The sequence below is a fragment of the Gobius niger genome, assembly GCF_951799975.1.
Source record: "Gobius niger genome assembly, chromosome: 1".
Classification (NCBI taxonomy): Eukaryota; Metazoa; Chordata; class Actinopteri; order Gobiiformes; family Gobiidae; genus Gobius; species Gobius niger.
Genome location: NC_136852.1, coordinates 16,099,886 through 16,121,733, shown reverse-complemented (window position 1 = coordinate 16,121,733; position 21,848 = coordinate 16,099,886). Strand labels below are relative to the sequence as shown.

At 41.7% G+C, this 21,848-nt stretch overlaps 1 protein-coding gene across 3 annotated transcripts in view; it reads right to left on the bottom strand.

The window, feature by feature from the left end:
* The window catches only part of dscaml1 (Down syndrome cell adhesion molecule like 1), a 73,789-nt gene that overhangs the window by 6,952 nt on the left and 44,989 nt on the right, over nt 1–21,848 (bottom strand). For 2 of the 3 annotated variants that reach the window (XM_079556126.1, XM_079556127.1), the window contains exons 8-24: nt 20,387–20,529; nt 19,970–20,099; nt 16,768–17,046; nt 16,239–16,367; nt 15,967–16,146; nt 11,481–11,686; nt 11,055–11,151; nt 10,828–10,956; nt 10,581–10,748; nt 9,656–9,726; nt 9,338–9,578; nt 6,412–6,558; nt 6,170–6,325; nt 4,456–4,595; nt 1,453–1,606; nt 334–451; nt 60–223 (exon numbers count right to left, since the gene is read on the bottom strand). In XM_079556126.1, coding sequence (XP_079412252.1) covers nt 60–223; nt 334–451; nt 1,453–1,606; nt 4,456–4,595; nt 6,170–6,325; nt 6,412–6,558; nt 9,338–9,578; nt 9,656–9,726; nt 10,581–10,748; nt 10,828–10,956; nt 11,055–11,151; nt 11,481–11,686; nt 15,967–16,146; nt 16,239–16,367; nt 16,768–17,046; nt 19,970–20,099; nt 20,387–20,529 — 2,652 coding nt within the window. Of the gene's footprint in view, nt 1–59; nt 224–333; nt 452–1,452; nt 1,607–4,455; nt 4,596–6,169; nt 6,326–6,411; nt 6,559–9,337; nt 9,579–9,655; nt 9,727–10,580; nt 10,749–10,827; nt 10,957–11,054; nt 11,152–11,480; nt 11,687–15,966; nt 16,147–16,238; nt 16,368–16,767; nt 17,047–19,969; nt 20,100–20,386; nt 20,530–21,848 lie in introns of those variants that run through there. The other variant, XR_013792864.1, reaches the window with a different exon arrangement.

Below are 21,848 nucleotides of genomic sequence, written 5' to 3'. Positions count from 1 at the left end.
TTAGTTTTTGTTTTAAAAAACAACATCTAAAATGTAGACGTACAGTATAAAAGATATACCTTGCACTAAAAGGTTGACAAGGATGGTATCAAATCCCAAAGTGTTGGTCGCAGTGCAGGTGTAGTACCCACAATCCTCTGCTTTGACTGAGCGTAGCACTAAGGTGCCGTTGGCTAAGATGAACCGTTGTCCATCAAGAGCAAGCGGGATGGCTGTGTCCTCACTAACGTAGAGAAAAGAAAGTTTCAGTCTTTCTTTCTCTGATTGGTCTTTGCCACAATCAGAAAAGGTTTAAATTTTCAAAAATATTGCAGTCTGAGGAGTACGTTTCACCTGTCTTTGGTCCATTTTATTGTAGGTGAGGGTTCTCCGACTGAGCTGCAGGGTAATCGCACCTCTTTCATCCAAGGAGTGGTTACTGTGCCTCCAAAAGAGAGGATCTTAGCTGGAGCTGTTGAACAATAAGAGTAAAAAGTTTTAGAAACAGCTGTATGGAGCCAACTATAGGAAAACGATTAAGCTATTGGCATGAACACATTAATGGGAAAGGGTTGATTAAAGAGTCTCACTCATTTAATCTTGTGTTGTCAAATAAACTGTTTTCAAATCCAATAAGCAGCTGAGGTTTGAGTTTTAATCAATACAACAATGTGATGGTTGATTGGTAATGCATGTATTGATTTATTTTCCATTTAGAATTCTGTCAGTAAATAGGATTTACTGAGAGGGAAAAGCACAACATATTTCCTGTGATTCACAGTTAGGGGAACAGATATGTGAGTGTGAAATCTGACACTGTCCCTCAGAGAATAGAATAAAAAATAAGATGTGCAGAGAGGACATAAAACCACTTACTCATAGTCTATGTCATTCTCCCACCCGCTCTCAGCAACATGCTTTTCAGGCCTGGGATCTTAATACCAGTGCTCTAGTGCACTTATGTTAAGGTTGAATGAAGTATTGAGAGAGCAAGCCTGGAGGATACTGCCTTTTACAGCAGCTGATCAGCTGACGCATCCACCCATACAAACAAATGCGTATGACAACACTGGAAAAAAGGGAATGTAAAAAAGAAAAGTGCTGCGGCTGGGTCTCCCTGCCCTTTAATCCAAGGCCTATTCATTTAAGTGCCATCCTCATTTTCCTAAACACTCGGCCTCTCTATTGCCCTGTTTATTATTCAGGTCCTGAGAAGTCATCCATTTTCTCTCTTCTTCTTCCACCTGCTGTCCTCCCTCTTATTTGCCCTCTTATCATTCACCGGTTTAAACCAGTCCATGTGAAAAACTCTGACATCCAAAATCAATAGTGTGACTTGACATCAAAACAGTCACAGTGAACATAGTGATGAAACTAATGAAAGAGGTTGAAATCAAAGAAGAATCTCATAATTTCAAGCAGTTTCGATATGAAATCCATGCATTACTATGGTGATGTCTCTTGTAGACTTACATTTAGCAGCTGGCTCCACTGTGACTTTATCGCTGAAGTTTCCCCGTCCGGCTGTGTTAACCGCTGCAGCCCAGATCAGGTACTGTTGGCGGTGGTTTAGGTGTGTGATACGGTACAACAGCAGCTCTGGGTTGGCTTCATACTCACTGGGAAGCTTTAAAACAATTGGAAAGGGAAATGAGTGTCGCAAAATGACTTCTTTTATCAGAGAACAATGCAGCTTAACCATACCATAACAATTTGATTTATAAAGCACTTAAAAAACGTAAAAATGCTGCCTTAGGGAAGCATTGGACAGGACAGTTGTGGTCAAGAGGTTTGGATTGACAGGAGCACTGCCCACTTTCCCTTTCCTTACTGATTTTGCCCAAGGGACAACAAACACAGACATAGCACAAGCACACAATAGAACACTGCAGATCATGAACAGTCATACGCCAAAACGAGATCCACTATTAGGTAGGCACCAGCGGTTGGGGTACACAGTAGAGGGGGTGGACAGATACAGACGCATGCAACTTTTGAGGTGTGCTGAAGAAAAGGGCCATGATCTTATTTTACAAAGTTATACAAACAAGAATCTACGGCGAATGACCTGGAGGCGGTTGGTGTAATTGCAGAGTGTTTAACCCAGCAGCCAAGACATATCACCATCACTGTCAGACCACCTCAAAGCTTATAACAGTCAGTCAGTGTTGAATTTAGCTTGTTTCCATCTCCTACTTCCATCAAATTCAAATCATTTCTTGGTAGGATGCAATTATCAAAAATGAAAAATCATGTGATTCTTTTTTTTTTTTAATCAGTCTTCTCTCAGATGAACACTCCTCGAAATATTGAAAACGGGCTCAGTGTTATGAATCTTGATTTTAAAACATAAATAGCCGATTATGTCACAATACTCGTTAACGAAATTATGCCCAGGTGTTGGGTTAGTCCTGAGCCACTGCGACTGAGCACGGCGTCATTGTGGGTCAACTTGACCAGCATGTCTTTGGAGGTCGGCGACCTGGAGGAAACCTGGCTGTCTGCCTTCAGTGCTCCTCTGATCCTCTGAAACGGTGCACTGCCTCCTGGGTCCCTGTTTCAGAGTGTTGTGTCCTGCACTGACCAGCTCCTCCACCTCCTCCTTCCTCTTCCTCATGCGCAGCTCCCTCCGCTCCACAACAGTCTTTCAGCCCCTTCTAGTTTCCTGCAGCGCCTCTTGTGACGCCTCCACTGTGCTGCAGGTGTTAGGGGCTCTTGGTTCCTCTTCAGTGTTTCAGAAGGAGAAATGTGTAGGTCTCAAATGTCTTTAGCTTGTAAGCTGGCTGTTAATTTGCTTTCAGAAACATGGGTCCTTCATGGCTAGTACGGACTCTCTGCAGTAAAAAAGCCACGGTACCGAGAGAGGGAAGTGGCTGCTTGTTTATGCGTCGCCATAAACTGTTCTGAGGAACAGAGAAATATCATGTGCCTAGACAAGAATGTACGTTTTATTGTTGATTGTAAGGTCTACTGCAACTTTGACATTCTACAAGCTCTTTTCTCTTTTTTTATGTTCACCTATTCATATAATTCAGTTTTGTTATATAGTTGTCCGTTTCTAAACTGTTCACCCTACATGAAAAATAGCCTTTCTTCATTAAAACTTACAATTTGCATTCACACAAACTGTCACTATCCATCTGTCAATCCATCTATCATCTATCAATTTCTGATTGTTTGCAGTGTATCCTATGCTCCTCCATTCAGCAGCATACATGTTGTTTTTCACATTTATGAGTGGGCCGTGGTGTAGGAATCCACTGGGTTTTTTATGACTTCCCTCTCTCTGTTCATCATTCATTCCACTTGTGTATATTTTTCTCTCTCTCGTCTGCACTGCATCATCCTTGCGTTCTCATTCTGGCATCACTCTCTTCCCACTTCTCTTGCTGTGTGTGCCCCTCCACATTTCTTAGCATGTGTGGGCCTATCCGCCAGTGCCCCCCTCCGATTTGAATCTTCACTGTGCATATCCACGCCCAGAATCTATGTTAATGCCTTTTTTCCTTCTTTCTCTCACTGTTTTTTTCCCTCCACTGCAGACAGAGATTGGACACCGAAAGAAAGGATAGAAGATGGATAGATAGATAGATGGATGGATGGATAGATCGGCGGGTGACTAGATGTTGGTGTGACAGAAAGTAGTGTGCATGCGTTGCGGTAAAGGATATTAAAATATTCCTCCTGCGTGGAGATAGCGGTGATCCGGGGAACGATAGAGCGAGATAATGAAAAGAGGAACAAAAGTACTCCCCGCGCGGTGTGTCTGACCCCCCCATCCCTCCTTCCTTCTCTCCAGTCGCACTCATTTACATAGTAATCATCCTCAACTCTGCATGGGGCTTTAGAGAGGAAAGAGAGAGAAGGAGGGATAGATGGGCTGATAGATAGGTAAAGTGTCAATGATGGCGACTAAGGAGGAAAGGGCTGGCATCATTTTAGAGGTAAACTAAAATGGTGCATTCGTGTCAGCGAGTTTTTATGCGGTTATGCTAATACTCCATATTTCCTGTTTTTTTTATATATTTATTCACTTTCATAAAACATGATCTAGGTAAATGCATTACAGTGTGTATGGATTCACACATTAATGTCTGAGTGTGTGCCTTGGTGTTCATGTGAGCAAGGATTGCAGTCGGTTTGTTTTCTGCCCTCGTTGATGAACAGATGAGGTTGTCCTGGCAACGTGATGAGACGCAGATATGCAAATGAGGCTGGAGGGTGAGCTTGCACGCACACACACTGCGGAATGAGGAGAGCTCATTTTACACACGTCTCACAGAGACTGCAGCACTAGACCACACACTCTGTACAAACACCAGTGCACACCGCACAAATCAAACTTACCTGGAACATTTTACACACTTTACAATCATGTTGCTGCAGAGGAAGACATTACCACTCCATTTCAGGAGCCCGTTTGAACGGCCCTCTTCCTACTTTGCCAATAACTCTTTGCACCCCCATAAGACTCACCGGTTGGCCTGACCCGGGGCTGGAGCAGTAGATGGTGTACTTGCGGATGATTCCATTCGGTTTTTGAGGGGGTAGCCAGGACACTACAACACTACTGGCAGATGAGGGCACAGCTTTTATACCAGCTGGAGGTCCAGGATCTAATTTACAAAACATGATAAGAAATAAAAATGTTGTAAAATCTGTAATAACAAGTAGATGTATGTGAGGACAATGTTTAGAGTACACTATATTCAACCACAAAGTTTACTGCCTTTTATGTGTTGGCCATGACCAGACCACAAAACACAAGCAATTGTTAAGTAAGTAATATAATGTGCACAAAGAAAAGATCTTTATGATAAAGCCAGAAAGGGCTACAGAATAATGGGTTAAAAGCAGACTGCAAAGTGGTGCACAATTTCACTGCAGACACTTTTCCATATGTTGGAGATGGAGGGCAAAGTGAAGGGTGAGATCGTGAACACTGAACATATGTGACTAAACTGCCCCTGGACAGAGTGTCAACCTGCATTAGGAAAAAAGGCACCAAGCTACACACAAACACTCAAAGCGTGGATTTTACACCATTTCAACACTATAAGGACTGGCTGTAAAGCATACCATACATATTTGTTTTATAAGCTGTTCTCCTGCTCTTGGTGTGACCCTGGGTTGTACCCTTGTCAGAGCTACAATGCTTTTATGTATTGTTTGTATTGTATCATTTAGAGATACTAACTGTTTTAAAACACAGGTCATACCAATGTGGAGCCAATTTGGTTTTCTGTGATTGTCCTTAGCAACCAATGGTGACTTATTGCACCAACCTCAACAAGCAAAGGCCTAACACTGAACTCAATCTATACGATTACAACAAACACAAGCAATTAATCAGTAAAATAAGAGCAAACTTCTGCTTTCCTAATTTATTCTTGAATCTTTTCATTTTCAAATTTGGATTCCCTGCTTACCAGCCCAAACATTTTTTATTCATAATAAAGTCCCTACATCTAGCTTTCTATCTAGCTTCAATTGTAGATTGTACTGTATCTGCTCAGGCCCCTGACCGTAACGGAATAAAGGGCTTTTCTTTAATGACACTTAGAATATCTGCCCCTCCAGCCTTTTCCCCGCTTTTCTTATATCTTCTCCATCTCCAGACACTTGCCTCCTCCGCTGCCTGGCCCCAGGGAAGGAGAAGAGAGGCGGATACGGATGTAATCCTCCTCCCGTCAATGTAAGCACAAAATTAATTCTTTCTGAGCCACAAAGAATTAATCCCTGCATTTGTGCTGGGTGCCAGCCTAAATGTGCATGTAAACAATGGTTCAAATAGGTACCTCCATTCATCGATACCCAGAACACACTTAACCCTTACCTTGTTACAAACGCACACACCCCATCTCACATTCTGCCTTCTTAATTCCCATTAGTGCTGGTAATGGCACATCATTGAACAAAGAGGTTTTAATCAGCAACCTCAGCCAAATACCCCTTAAAGCCCCTGGCATTTCCCCCCCCACATGCAACAGTACAAAAAAAAATGTAAGAGGCAAATCTAAACTGTCAATGTCACAAACCAAGCTCTTTTTTAGTATTATGCTTTTATCCTATCAAGAGCCCTCATTTCCAAAGCATTACTCAGCGAAAGTTGTATTGTAATGATTTGTAATAATTGTAATTTTATCATAGTAGAGATATGCTGAAGTTTAAGTGCATATAAAGGACTCACAGTCTTCTCTGGTTTGTATGTAAAGGACATTGCTCCGGACTCCATCACCGGCCTGAGTGTAGGCCAGGACCTGGATGCTGTAATTGGTGAACTTCTCCAGACGTTTAAGCTCCACTTGCTCTTTGATGGTGGTGATATTCTGCATTTCACCCCACTCTGGGCCACAGAAAGGACAAGAAGCAGTAAGCACAAAAGATAACAGTTGAGTGGGTCACAAAGCAAGCTGGACTAACTTAACACACCTCCGTCCGGAAATACAGCCCAGAAGACGACGCGGTACCCCTTCAGAACTCCATGGAGGGTCATTCTGGGGGGCTCTGCCCAATGGATGACGGCTTCGTCAGAGGTAACTGAGATGGCTCGCACATTCTGAGGAGGCTGGCTGGGCACTGTAGAAGTGAAGCATCATTAATTATTATATGTATTTTAACAGACATAAACAGACTTTCAAAGAGTCGTGAAACAGGGGAATAGTTCCAGCGTAAAAGAAATAGTGTGTGGGATTGGGACACACAACATTAATAATATTTGTTAAGTTATGGCAAAATTACAAATGCCATACTGTAATATATAGAGGGTACGTAGGGAATGTCACAGCATAGCAACAACCTGGCAACAGAAGCACAATTAATGCCAATTCTACATCGTTTTTTTTAGACTGTATGTCTTGATCATTGAGGCTGTTGTTGAAGGCTTTGTTTCAAAGCAAAATGATGCAAGGGTTTGCACATGTGTTTGTTTGTTGGTGGACGATGCCTCCTGCTTTCAACAAACATGGTGGGTTTTGACGTTTGATCCCAATATGCATTTATAAAATAACACTTCTCAAACAATCTCGATCAATCAGTTTTGTTATACTGAACATCGATAAATAAGTAAATCTGTTGTCTCTGTCTAAGTTGTTCTAAGGGGGATACATAAACCCCTTTGCAAAGCCTGAATCCAATTTCCATATCAAACATGAGCTAGTTTAAACAGGCTAGTGATAAAAAGCCCTGTGGCCAGCATGATGTATATAGGCCCATCTCTAAACCACCAAATCTGTGCGGTAACAATCTCTCCCCTGTCCGAGTCGACCCAGGTGTCTCCTCTATGGCCACTGACGACCATTACTCTTTTAAGGCGTGAATAACACACTCTGTTGAGGTTTAACAGAAGTCAACTTGTGAGCGGTGGCGGGGCAGGAAGAGAGGAAGAGAGCGGACTGAAAGAGGGCGCCATGAAAGCACTAGATCGGGCCAAGTCCACCAGGGAATTTCTCTGCAGCTGGTGATGGCAGAGAAGGTGTGGGAGGAAGGGGGGAGGATTAGAAATGCAACAGGATTTTGCACAAAAGAGAGCTAGACAAAACATAGCCTTAATTTTCAGTAAAACCTCAAAGACAAGGGATTTAATGGCTACACGAGCACGCTGCTTGCATCCATCCACAAATTAGAGCGGGATCAATGCGGTGTGGGAAAAGATCTCCACAAAGACACTGGCATAAAGATCGAGAGCAGAAAACAGTATGGCCAACACAGACAATCTAGCAACAAAATATTACATGGAAATTTGTATTGTTTTTAAGCGTGTGTGTTTGGTAGATGCAGAAAATATGATTAGATGACAGTATTCAGCAAGTGCATGTAGTCCAATATTAAGGTGGAGAAAAGCCTGTCAAGCTAAAAATGATTTGGTTTTGACCTGGTTTGTGGCTAATAATAAATGTCTTCTAAACATGAAGTAAAAAACATCTCCTTTGTCAGCAAAATCTAGCTGAGGGGGATTTTTTTCCCCTTCTTTTTTGACTGTAGTATTCATAAACGCTGGCATTATTCAATCAGTGAGGCACGATAGTTCCCTTGAAAATTATATGGTTCACAAAAAAACTGAAAATTCAAAATCCATAGAGTCATAGTCCCTCCATCTGAAATGACGACGTCAAATACAAAAACGCAACCTTTTAGAGGCCCGATTATGTTGAGATAGTGAAAGTCGGGTTTTGGCCTGGGACTAGACAAAGGAGGAGATAGAGAGATGGGCAGGAAGAGAGTTAAAAGCACGGGGAGCAAGGGAAGGGCAGAAAAAAAAGATGAAAAGAGAGAGCAGAGAGACAATGCACTCAGCTGTGGATAATTACAGCAGGAAGCTAGCCGACACAGAGACAAGCTAATTATAATTATTTTTAGTATGCTTGTTGTTATCACTATTATCATAATGGCCATCAATATCACTGTCGCCACGGTGACAGCCACAAGGAAGAACTGGAGGGTTCGGCCTGCTCTGGTCCAATGGGATTAAGCCAACTGTTAACTCGATGGACAACTGCGCGCTATAGTTAACACGGGCCTGGGAGTTTGCACGCTGCTTATTTAAATTGGATACGATGTGGGGAAAATCAGCACCGGGATTGGATTCAAAGTGTCCATGTTACATCTTTTTGAAATTTTATCACCAAATGCGATATCGATGTAGTAAAAATCCACACAAAATATCTGGGCTCTACCATCTGATAATTTTTTTGTGCTAATGCAAACAAATACAGATACAAAAGTTTGACACATTTTGATTTAAAAAAAAGAAAGTACATACTATTCTAGTTTAAAATCTATGGAGCGTTCTGTGTTGAAATGGCTTGGTAAAATTTCACAATAATACTGTTACAGCAATGTTGGTAATATTATCGAGTATATGTCAACTTTTTCTATCACAAAGTCATTGAAACTCTGACTTTGTGCTTTGAAACGATACCAAAAAAAAGAAAAGAAAAAAAGTCTTTCAAAGATTTTTTCAAGGTTGCTAATTTGCATCCTTGCTTCTTTCTTGTCTCGCTTGCTAATAGTGAAGAGCAACAATGTCACTTTATATGATTGAAGAAACCCTCCTGGTTAGTTTTATTTATTTTGATTATGTGCGGGGCGACAGTAGCTCAGTTGGTTAAAGGTCAGTGGCTCGAATCCCTGCTCCAAAAGGCGCAATCTGATGCTTCCACCACTATACATGCATGAACATATTATGAGTGTTGGGTGGTGGTTGCCAGATTGGTAGCCTCCCTTGCATCAGTCACTCTTTAATTTGTGGCTACACACATACAGAGCAGACTACAGCTTCAATCTTGTAAAGCACAGGCCAAATGTGAGCCATCAGTATTATGAAGCAGTATTATCATTATGGTAAGCTCATTCTCACCATCTTCCAGTGTTGTGGCGTTGATCTCTGAGCTGGAGGGTCCCGTGCCGGCTCTGTTGAACGCCTGGACCACTACACCATACTGGGCAAACTTCTTCAGGTTATCCAGAGTGTAGACCTCGCTGTCCCCCGTAGCCTTCATCTCCACAATACTGTACTGACCATTGCTGCCTGGGCCGTTCTCTCTGTAACCAATCTGGTAGCCACGGATCACCCCATTCTGAAGCTCCTTCCTGGGAGCCTGAAACATACCAAAAGATTAGGTTTAAAAAAAGAAAGAAATTCACTTATGTTAAACAAAATGTAATGCAGATTAACCTTCCAGGTGACTCGGATACTCTGAGAAGTCATCGGTTGCAGCATGACCTCCATAGGGGGACCATCAGGCTCTATAAAAAAGTGTAATCAGATGATGCGATTAAAGCAGAACTAAGTAACTCATGCCCGTAGAAGCCATAAGCGCCACTGCAGGTGTTGTAGCATGTTGCGAGTTTTTTTTTTTGTCATTAATTGTCCGTGATAGTAAATACTACGCTGACAGAAAAGTCAAAGGGAGAGAGGCATATTGTACATTGTGCCACAACACAAGTACACAATGGAGATAATTTGTTGTCACCCAAACTTGGCTGTAAATACTGCTAAAGTGTCGCTAGCGCGCAGTTAACTTTGCCTGTTAGCCTCTTCTTCGTGACTCCATTAGTGTGTATTGTGCCCCGGACCCGGAGGTAGGGAAGTTGCAAGGGTGGTTTTCTGGCCAGAGACACCCGGCAGAGATGAAAGACCCCCCAATCATCCCATTAACACTATTACCCCCAGAGGAACTACGAAAATGATTGATTAAGGTAAACAAGTTACTTGGTACTGCTTTAAAAGGTAGGGGATGTCGCATACTCTTACTGCTTTAAAAAAGGCTCTCATGACTCCTTTTACCTACTTTATCTCTGTGTATGTGAACGTCTCATTCCTCATTTGAAATCTCACCAACTCTAAAATTCAGTCAGAGAGCTGTAACTAATGGAGTCCTGTACATGCATTAATAAGGACTCGATTGAGGAGCGGTGCACAGATTCGATCAGAGCGAGTACTTTTAAGTTTACTGAAAATTGATTTTAGCCGTTGAATCTGGCAACCCAAAGAACAGACCTCATTCTGACTTGAGAACCATAGCATGCTGTATGCCCTGCCATTTGCAAAGACAGTAAGCTTTCATGATACAATAGTCCTTTTTGTAACGTTAACTCACGTGCTTCTTCTGTGCTGATGGTGAGTTCTTTACTGGCCTCGCTTTTGCCAATGGTGTTGTATGAAAACATGCGGATGCTGTAGACAGACGCAGGGTGGAGATCCACGATGTTGGCTTGATTATTGGTTGGAGAGATATTACGTGTTGCATGCTTTAGCTCCCAAGTATCTGAAACATAGAAAAAAAAAAAGTTTAGATTACACCTCCCTACACGCTAGTAATATTTCCGACAAAATGAAGCTATCACCTGTTTTATTCTTGTACTCAATGTCATAGGAAGTAATAGGGCTGTTTCCGTCAAATCTCTGTGTCCAGCGAAGATTCATGCTACGATCCTTGACTTCACGCACCTCTAACTCAGGAGGGTCTGGGGGTTCTTAAGATTCAAGAGACAAAAACATTTGATTAAAAAGCAGGAATTTGAAGCAGCAGCTCATTTTGCCAAAAACATGGTTACACGTCAAAACAAGTTACCTTGCACCGTAAGCTGAATGAGCCCTCGTCCTTCTCCGTAAGAATTGATGGCATGGCACGAGAAAAAGACAGAATCCTCACGCTCGGCTGGTTTCAGCTGAGGAAACAATAAACACGCTTTTATAGGCGCACATGAAGGCCAGCAATTGTCTTTAAAATTAGTTTATTCAGATTTTTTAAATACGTAAAAAGTCATAGATCCGGCGACATTCACAAGCAGTTGGGGAATGCGACAACAGTTAGTGGACACACACAAAGTATTGTTTTGTTGCATTGCATGTGCACGTGTATCTGTCTGCATCTCCAGCTCAAACAGGGCAGAAACAAGAGCCGCAATAGAAAATCGAAGGCTATCTATTTGTTAGCACTCATATAGATACTGCTGTCTGATTTCATTACGTGAATGCTGCTGAACATGTTTCTTACCTTGAGCGTGGACAGCACCTCGTCTGTCTTCTCATTGGGGCTGGTTGTAATAGAGTATCGGGGGTTGCGGTCCGGGTCGATCACCGTGTCGCCCCTCTCCCAGCGGATGATGATGGGCCATTCGCCCCTGGCTGTGCAGTTCAGTTCCTTCACATGACCCTTTTTGGCCATGGTAGTGTTGGGGTGACTGGTGATCATCGCCGGTACTGCAATGACAAGAGGAATACGTGTTAAAGCCAGAATTTCAGCTATTTTTGCTGTATTTGCATCGTCCCTGAGGGGAAAATCCCACTCTGCTTTTGACCCATCCCTCAACCACAGCCTCAAGGAGCGGTCGGAACAAATAGTGCATCTCCCCACTCATTACCAGATCTTGAGCCAGCATTTGGGCTAAGATTACAAAGCTGGATTACCTATTATGCATGGTAGGGCTTTGCAATTCATCAAAATCACAATCTTTTGTCAATATCAGTTATTGTCGTGGGACTTTTTACACGTTAGATCTACCATCCAATACTGTTGCATGTATCAGCTCCTGGTTCAAGGTTTGGAGGAGCACAATTAAAGATTTTTTTGCATGTTCAATGGCACTGGAGTGGAAAGCATTCATTATTTTTTTTTGAGCTTATTGTTTGTGCCCCTCTATTTTGGGTTGGGCTAATATGTGATCCCAATAATTACATGTTTTGCAAAATCTGGAGACACTGGTTAAAACTTAAAACAGAATCAAATTCAGCAAGAGCATGTCAGTAAAATCAAAAAGCATTAGACTTTTATAGGCAGTAAGGAAGAAATAATTGACAAAGGTGCGAGCGGCTGGCAGTTAAAAGGTAGAGTGTGGAGTGGCCAAGTTTCGACGTAGTGGAGTAATGAAGAGCTATGGTCAATGAGGGAAAGTCAATAGGGCTCCTCTCGCATTCTCCAATAGTTAACGTTGAGGTTTAGGTGAATGAAGAGGCACGGCTATAGACCCTCACCTTTCGCGTACACTCTATAGACATAATCACTTACGCACTCAATCTTCTGCTGTGCTCACACTCCCACACACGCACACGGACGCGCGCAATATCGATCCGAGGAGGTTCTGCTGTTTTGTTTTCATCACTTATTCATCCCACCCGCCCTCCCGCCCTCTTCCCTTCCCCTCTACTCTCTCCACTGAGCAAAACAGACAGAATTGAGGGAAGCAGAAAAGAGGAACAGTTCAATCAATAACACTAACACCAGAAGGAGAGCAGAGGAGCGAGACAGAGCGAGGAAAGTGTGTGGTAGCTTGTTAAATCTACAAGAGGCACTTCTTTTTTTCTTTTTTTTTGCATGTATGTAAAAGTATTCTGAAACATGCATTGTTGTTTCTGTCAGGGCTGAAGAATTTGGGAAACATATCTAATGGAGTAGCAATATGCAGTAGGAGTAAGAATTTGTTTGGTATATTGTAAAAGCAGGTATTCAGAAAAAATGGCTTTGTGTGCGCTGCATCTAATTTCTAAGCATTTGTATCGATCAGGAACTTGCAGGCTACTTGTTTACATTACCGTGATGTTGTGGAAAGTGCTTATGAACTCATCCCTATGAAGAATTTGAATATTAGAAATGTATTATTGTTAGGGATGAGTGAGAACAACTAACATTTTAAAATGTATGCGCTCTCTGTTTCATTGTTTGTAAACAGAAAGATCAGGAATAAGGCCTTTAATACAAGGCATGCCCTAAAAAATGTCTGGTGTTGCTGCATTTGGTCAGGTCTAGGTTCAGCATCACTATTGCTGTTGTTCCATATAGTACACATCAACCTCGCACTGTTTGGGCTCAGGAATGGTTTACATGTTTTTTACCATTTCCATTGCAAATGAACCACAGTTGTTGTGTGGGGAACACACATTACTAAAGTACCATCACCGAGTATGGAGTAAATGAATAATGCACGAAATTGTGAAGCGACTTTGAGTGTCTGGAAAAGCGCTATATAAGACTAACGCATTTTTATTCATTATTATTATTAAAGTAGGGTGACCAAATGTCCCAGTTTACCCAGGACAGTCCCAGTTTTGAGCCCTCTGTCCCATGTCCCAGTGGATTTCTTCAAAACCATTGTTTTGTCCCAGTTTTTTCCCAACAGTATCGTACGAATGCAGCTTTTTAAAAAACTTGAAACGCAAGGACTTAAGCCATGTGTTCATCAAACACACCGTTTCCATAGTAACTGTGCCAATTAAGGGGATGAAAGTCTCAAAGCTGATTGGTCCATTTAATTAGCATTAGACTTTTATAAACATGAAGTTTGACCATTGAACATGGGTGTCACAATTAGGCTCCCCCCACAAACTCCCATCGTGTCCCTGTCTTTTATGGAAAATCTGGTCACCTTGTACTAAAGAAACAACAAAACAGAAACGTTTAATGAGTCGCGATGAGACAAATACTGTCTTTTGGTGGGGTTTATGGAATCATTCAGAGGTGCCAAGGCAAATACTAGAGGAAAGAATCAGCTAAAAGACGAACTATGAAGGTAAGCTACATGCCGATGTTATGCAAACACCAGCTACAGTTATGCTATCATTGGCACAATCACCTTTTTCAACAGCGGTAAGATGTTATGAAGTATTAAATATCGTATGACATGCCTGTTTTAGTGAGGGCTGTCCTCTCTCCTCTGGCCAATCAAAGGAGAGAGGTTCAGGGAGCATTAGACATCCTTCTTACACATGGATTGGCCGCCACACAGTTCCAATCTTAACCCCATTGAGAATCTTTAGGATGTGCTGAAGAAGTTGCTCAGTGGTCACACTCTAACATCATCAATAAAAGATCTTGGTGGAAAATGAATGCAACACTGGATCTTTTGAGATTGCAGAAGCGAATTGAAACAATGCCACAGCGAATCTGTGCTGTCATCAAAGCTAAAGGCGCTCCAACAAAACAGGAGAGCATGACCCTTTTTTATTGTGGTTACTATTTTTTGGTTAGGCAGTGTATTTGGAAGAAGACATATACATATACATCAAAAAAACATATGAACACAGGACATTTTGTTGTCTACATAAGATAGTGCAGTGTTTACAAATTTGACAATGACAACCATTCAAATGTCGATTTCCATTCGCAATTAACGGTGCCGTTTCTCGTTTCTACAGTTCCACAGCCAAATACACAGGCCTTTTCCAACTTTGATCAGACCACCGTGAATCACATGAAATCTCGACTGCCAGCGTGTATGTAAATGATGCTGGAAACACATGTTCACAGTGCATTACAGGCAGTGCTGCAGTGAGTAAGGGCTAAGTGAGGACATTGATTACAGATAATAATTAAGCTCCAAGTGTTTCAATGTCAAGCGATAAATCCCCAGAGTCAAAGAATCAATTATTCTGTTGTTGGGTTTCAGTCTATTACCCAGAAACTTCAGATTTATGCCCTAGTGGACTATTATTAACAGAGAACACGCCCAAACAACACCAACATTTAAATACTGTGATATAGTTTGTGCATAAGGACAGCTGCCTGGTTTAACTCTCTTTAACAGTGGAGCATAAAGTTGTGTCACTGTCACATACCCCAAATGTAATCGACCCACTCTCTTTCCTTGACTCCACTACACTGAAACTGGCCACTCCAAAATACATCCTATTATAAGAGATGCACAGAACAAACCGATACCGGAGACTTTCCTAAAAGTGGTGGATAATTTATTGTCCTTCAAAGGAAGTCGGTTCTCAGTGAGTTAAACACATCAAACAAAGACCACTTTTCCACATTAAATACAAGACTTGGTTCTGCTCATATAACATAGAATTTTTTTTTTTTTTTTGCATCAACCGATAAATATGTAAATAATTATATTTTCTTATCAGTAATGCCAGACTGCCTTTGCAACAGTGGCCTGTAAAGAGAATTTGCCCCAGTGATCATTAGTTAAAGGGACTATACAGAGTTTAAAAATTATGTATTTTCCTCCCCCTACAATTGCAATGTCCTAAGGTGTAGAATGAGCCCAGACCTATTCATCACAACTGCCTCTAAAATCCTGCACTGTCACTCAAAAAGTTGTTAAGTCCGGTCCGAAGTGCCGTCATGCACGGGTCTAATATAGAAGCTGCAGTTATGCGCAAGACCTGAGGTGGCAGTAGTGAGTATAAAATGACCAACTTGCATCTAGCCCCTTTAAGTACACTCTGCCGTGTTTGTACGTGTTGAAATGCTTCGTAAATGACCCCCTAAGTGTGCTGTTCTAAAATAGTGGGAGCAAACCTGATAGGGCCGATACAGATATCATCTCTACTTTCGACAAGTTTTCCTTTCTTGTTTGTCAAATAGGGGTAAAAATAGGAATAACCTTTCCCCGTAAGTATCCAAAGTATCTGCCTTTTTTGACATAGCTCTGTCCATTTAGCCAGGGTTGCGACTAGCTCAAACGGTACAATGTCAAGTGACTCCCTGTTAGGCCGGGTTTGACAGGAACTGTTTCATCATTGTTATCAATACTCACTTTTGACGGTGAGGACCATGCTCTTGCTGATGTCTGAGCCCACACCATTGGAGGCCTGGCAGAGGTAGAAGCCACGGTCTTCCTCAAGCACATGTCTGATAAGCAGAGAGCCATTACTCATTAGCTGGATACGCCCCGTCAGAGGCACGGGGTGGTACTGCTGTGGGTTACCTATCCCGGCTGGGCATAAATAAAGAGAGACAGTAGTGAAACACCGTAATACAAAAATTAAGTTGAACTGAGAATGCTGGACACAATGAGAAACTACGTACCAAGTGCGCCTTTGGCATGCTTCCACATAACCTTAGGAGGAGGGTATCCATCCACTGAACAGTTTAGGATCCCTGCTTTTCCATAAATGCCATCCTGATTGTTGGGCTGCACCACGAACCGAGGAGGCACTAGAAATATGTAAAAAATGTGAATCTTCCGTATCTGTTGAACACTGTTACACAGGATAATGTTGTAAAACCTTTAATTTTACATGCAGTCAATTCATTGCCACCGCAAATTTCAAAACTCAAGGTGAAATAACTATTAATACTACTGCAGCCTTTCAGGCTTTAGTTGAGACAGTTAAAGGATGCAGTAATGTGAAAGAGTAGCTTTTACACCATTCGAAATGATGTGTTGAGGGCACATTCAATTACAGTCAATAGCCATGGCCTTACTAATTAAAAGCTTGGTTTGATTTGAATATGGTGGAAAACTATATCTGCATGCCTGTCCTAACTTTTGTACAGAGAAAAGTAAACTCGATGTATTGCTTTTAAGATAATCTCACTTTTCACAGCAACTCACCTGTGACTGTAAGCTGCCTCTCTGTGCTTACGGTAGCTGCATCGTTACTTGCGATGCAGGTATAGTTGCCGTTGTGTTTAAGCGACACTTTGGATATCTGCAGGGAGCTCATGAACTCCTTGGTGTCGATGGTGATGCCAGAGGAGGGCACAATTTCCTGGCCATCCTTTCGCCAAGTGATCCGTATGGGCATGTCTCCGGAAGCCACCACACAGGCAATGTACATCAGCTTACCGATGGAGGTTGGTGGGAAGTCGAAAGGCTGGATCAGAGGCGGAACTATGGAGTGGGAGAAAAGAAAGGGTTTGAGTCGTTGTAAAGAGCACCAGTTTGGAGGGCACAACAACAATGGTGCTTTAGGCAGAGTAACTGGACAACAGCTTAAGCTAGAGTTGCAGTCAGTATTAAAAGAAAATATACACATATTAGTGTAGAAAAGTAGTTGAAAGGTAGTCGGCAAGCCCACCATGTACAACATGATGATGAGAAGCTTAACAAGTCATATGTAGATAACATTAATAGGAGGCATGTTTATGTGGTTGCGCTTTACATTACAGCATAAAAACAGCATGGTTATAAGAGATAACTTGATATAGTGCATTTTTCAGCCTTGTTTCTGTATTATTATTAACAATGGCTAGCCATGCATTGCATATTGGTAATTGACAGTTTTTATTATATAGTGTTGGTACCTGGGATAAGGGCAACTTTGATTAGTCACATTACGAAAAATAGGTGTGTCTCCTGTTTCCAAGTAATCACCATTGTGCCATGTTATTAAACGTTTAGGTACCATGCTATTTCCATCCTATTACCAGGCTATTACTGTAAAGTAAAGTGCAACCATTTATGTAAACAGAAGAAAATAGATTACACAAAATCAAACTATATAAGGGGATTGTTATTTTTAAAAAGAATAAAAGCCAGAACATGTGGAAAAAGGAAACAATGGTTTGAAGATGCACAGTCAAAGGACATCAGGTGTGAGAGGAAGTGAAAATAGCAGAGCAGTGCTTTCAGGCCGGAGGGCAAGAGAAACAGTAAGAGTCATCTTTGTCAGACTGAATGGTAAACCAGGCTTGTGTCTGTCAGTCTGCCCGGAGGTGATTTGATTCCTTAAGTCCTCCACCAAAGTCTGGACCCCTAAAGTGCACCAAGCCCTCCAGCCTGGCCTAGCCCACTACCCACTTGGCAGCCTCCTCTGCCCTCAGCCACCCCCTCCACTCCATCCTGCCATGCCCTGCGAAAGCCAGCCCATAATAGCTGCTCTAATTAGAGCTCCATCCGCAGGGGGAGAACAGTGTTGCCATGGAGACCGATGGAGGTGATGGCGCCGGGTTGGATTGGGGTAGGAGAGTGGGTAATGTTGGGGGGTAACAGCTGAGACATCTGGGGCATTTAGTCTGGGCTTCTTAAATTATCCACATAAAATTAGAGATACAACAGCATTCGCACATTTATATTTTTAATTTTAGCTCATGCAAGTAATGTAAGCAGACTGCATAAAAACCTCTCCACAGAAATAAAGTCAAAATAAAGAAGTTGAACCTACAGAACAAGGTGACACGTGCTAGTCTCAATGTATAACACCAACATTTTACGGAATAGCCCTTGTGCTCCATGTAATTGCTGAGTGGTTGATAGAGCACACTAGGCTGCTCCGCCCCTTAATCAGGGGTTATTAGAGCCAATGCATTCAGCCTTTTCTTCACTCTCCCTCTGTTTTACATGTTCCTTTTCACTCCACGACAGTCACTTTGTTGATTGCAATCACTATTCCATGCATTTCTCTATGAATACAGGTCAATTCAATAATACTGTAGATGCGGAAGAGTGAAATGATTTCCGTGGTTTAATGGGACACTTCTTAAAGCCATACTGTGTAACATTTTCTACAATAATACAAGCATTTAATTGAGTAGATGTTTATAGGTGAAAAAGGCCTCAAAAAGCATGTATCGTTTCTGTGAAGGGGGCCTGCTTCTTCTCAGACCAGACTTGGTGCCCTTGCTGAGAGCGGGACATCACTCGCTTGCCTCGATGGAGATTTTGCTTGCTTTGCTTTGACAATAGCTAGCCAAAGATTAGGCTGAAACTCTTCCAACTCTTCTAAACGCCCTTCCCCCCTCTGCTTCCACCTGTTGGTCCACTCTAGCACCCTCACAAACATCCCACCTCCCAACTTTGAACATATTGTGCACATATACTGTCAATATACTGTCGGCACCGAGGGTATGAGAGAAACATAAATTCAATTCTCGGTGTGTTTTCATATGGCTGTATTGACAATAAAGCAAACTTTCTAATTCATTGGTGTTTTCAAAACCTACTTTCTCATGAACCTGCGGAGCTGCACATTTAGTATTGATGGTGTGTTTATGCACCATGGTTGTACAACTATTTATTTAACACCCGCCAACCTGCCGAATGTGGGTAGTTTTCAGCTGTAATGGCAGGTCAGATTGGTCCCATTCAATTTTATTAGGTTCCACTTTCTTTTAACCTATGTAACATCATGCTACTTCCTCTCTCTCTCCACAGTGGTAGAGTCTAGGTGAAGGTGAAACTCGGAACATTAGAATATTGTTAAAAAGTTTATTTATTGCTGATATTCAACGTAAACTGTAAAACTAATATATGATTGACTCATTACATTCAAAGTGAGCTATGTATAGCTATTTATATATAATTTGGATTATTATGGCTCAGCTTGTAAAAGCCTCAAATAAAAAAAGAATATTTTGAAAATCCTCAAAATGATAAAAAACAAAGGATTGACATGTCACTTTGCATGTAATGAGTTTATTTCATATATTAGTTTCACATTTTAAGTTGAATTACATAAATAAATTAACTTTTGAATGATATTCTAGTTTCTGAGTTTCACCTATAAATGAGTGACACTGTGATGTCACGACTTTCTCTTCTTTTTTACAGGTTAAAGTGTTTAATTCCTGACTAAATACAGTCAGTCAGCACATTTTACTTTTGGCCAGTGAACAGTTGGTGGCTAGTAACTTTAGAAAACACGAGCCACAGTGGCAACACCAAAAATGTTATGTCAAGTCCCGGTCGTAACAAAATCTAACCTTCAATCTAACCTCCACAGTGTGGCTTTAACGGTGTTGCTGGTTATTACATAGTTATACAGGTATGCAACATGAATACCTATATTTGTTTCAAGCCTATTGTAAAGACATACCTTTGACTGTCACATAAACCGTCTGTGTGATGAACAGCTGAGGTTGGATGAGCACGCTGCACACATACGCCCCCTCGTCCATTCCCTTTTGAACATCACTTAGTTTGAGCGTCCCGTTTTCAAACACCACCTGGACACATTTCAGCAACACCCAAAATTAATGCAAAAAGCGATTCCGCCATTTTAGGGAGAAATGACCAACAAACATTAGCCAAAAACATTATTGAAAAGCAGAAAAAAGAGACACAGAACAACTTTTAGCTGTGGAGACCAAATGCTTTTTAGTGAACAGCAACTCCAGTATTTTACATTTTAAAATCCGTTGGTTTATTATCATCGAAATCAGCAGGAATCCCAGAAATCTTAGTGTTTTTTGACGGCACAACCCCGAGCTCTGTGCATTATGCCATACAGTACCTGTCTGTGGTTGTCAGGCAGCAGAAGCCCCTCTTTGTACCAGTTGATTGAGTAATACGGATAACCAATCACACGGCAATTTATAAATGTGTTTCTTCCAGCCACTGCTGTGATATTCTTCATAGGTCGAATCCTTGGAGGTCCTGACAAAGAGAAGAGAGACACAGAAATAGACACAGTGGGAGGAGAGAGGAATGACCAAAGACAGGAGAAGATGGGAAAACATTAGTCATTATTGTTTAACACAGGGTTTGGAAATTTAACAAATATTAGGGAGGGGTTCGGGAGGGGAGGAGGGAAGAGGAGGAGAATGGATAGAAAAACAAGAGATTCCTGTTCACACACCATTCAAAATCGCGTTATGGCAGCTTCTCCAAATAACCTTGTCATTAATTACTTCTCTTCATGTTGCCATTTCAATTTAGCCCTGAGCTCAAAACAAGGTGTGTAACGGCAAAGGTCACGCCACACGCGCGTTGCTTTGTGCGACTGATACCGGTCTCAATGCGATGACTTCAAACAAAATGTCAAAATATCTTCATCATTTTGAAGAGAAAAAAAAACTACAAACCTGCACTTTGCTTAAAGCAGTATTAAGTAACATATGCCCCTAGAGGCCGTAAGCGCCACTGCAGGTGTCGTAGCATGTTGTGTTTTTTTACTCATTAATTGTCCGTGAGAGTAAATACTACGCTGACAGAAAAGACAAAGGGAAAGAGGGATAATGTACATCCAATTACACAATGGGGATCTTTTTTATTTCACCCAAACTTGGCTGTAAATACTGTTTAAGTAGCGCAAGCATGTTAGCATGTTAGCTTCTTCTTCGTGATTCAATTAGTGTGTATTGCGCCTCAGACTCATAGGTAGCGAAGTTGCAATTGTGGTTTTCTGGCTGGAGACACCAGGGGGAGATGAAAGACCCCACAGTCATCCCATTAACACTTTACCCCCAGAGGGACTACGAAAAGGAGTTACTGAGGTACAGATCTGCCACTTTAGGGGGTACTAGCATTTCCCACATAGTAAAATTAACAAAAATCAATATAAAAAGTCGAGAAAGAACAACTCCGTCATTAGTGGCAAATACACTTAACAAACTGCAGTGTCCAAATGCTTTACGTGAACAATAACTCCATTATTTTACAGTTTAAAATCTATTAAATATGAAATGCGCTAGGAATCCCACAAATCTTAGCGGTTTTGACGACACAATCCCGAGCTTTATGCCTAGACAAGTATGGACAGAAGATGAGTTTAGCTTGTTGCGTGTTGAAAGACACCGGGAGATACCGAGACACTTTTTCCTTGACCTTCTCTATTGTACGCCTTCCATCCGATTTTACCCTTACTTCTGACACTCTCCTTTCCTTTCTCAGCATGTGCCAAGCTTTGAAGTCACAGCTCTGACAAGTCAAAGATGTATTATTCAGAAGCCCCGTCAGAGAGACACCCCGCAACT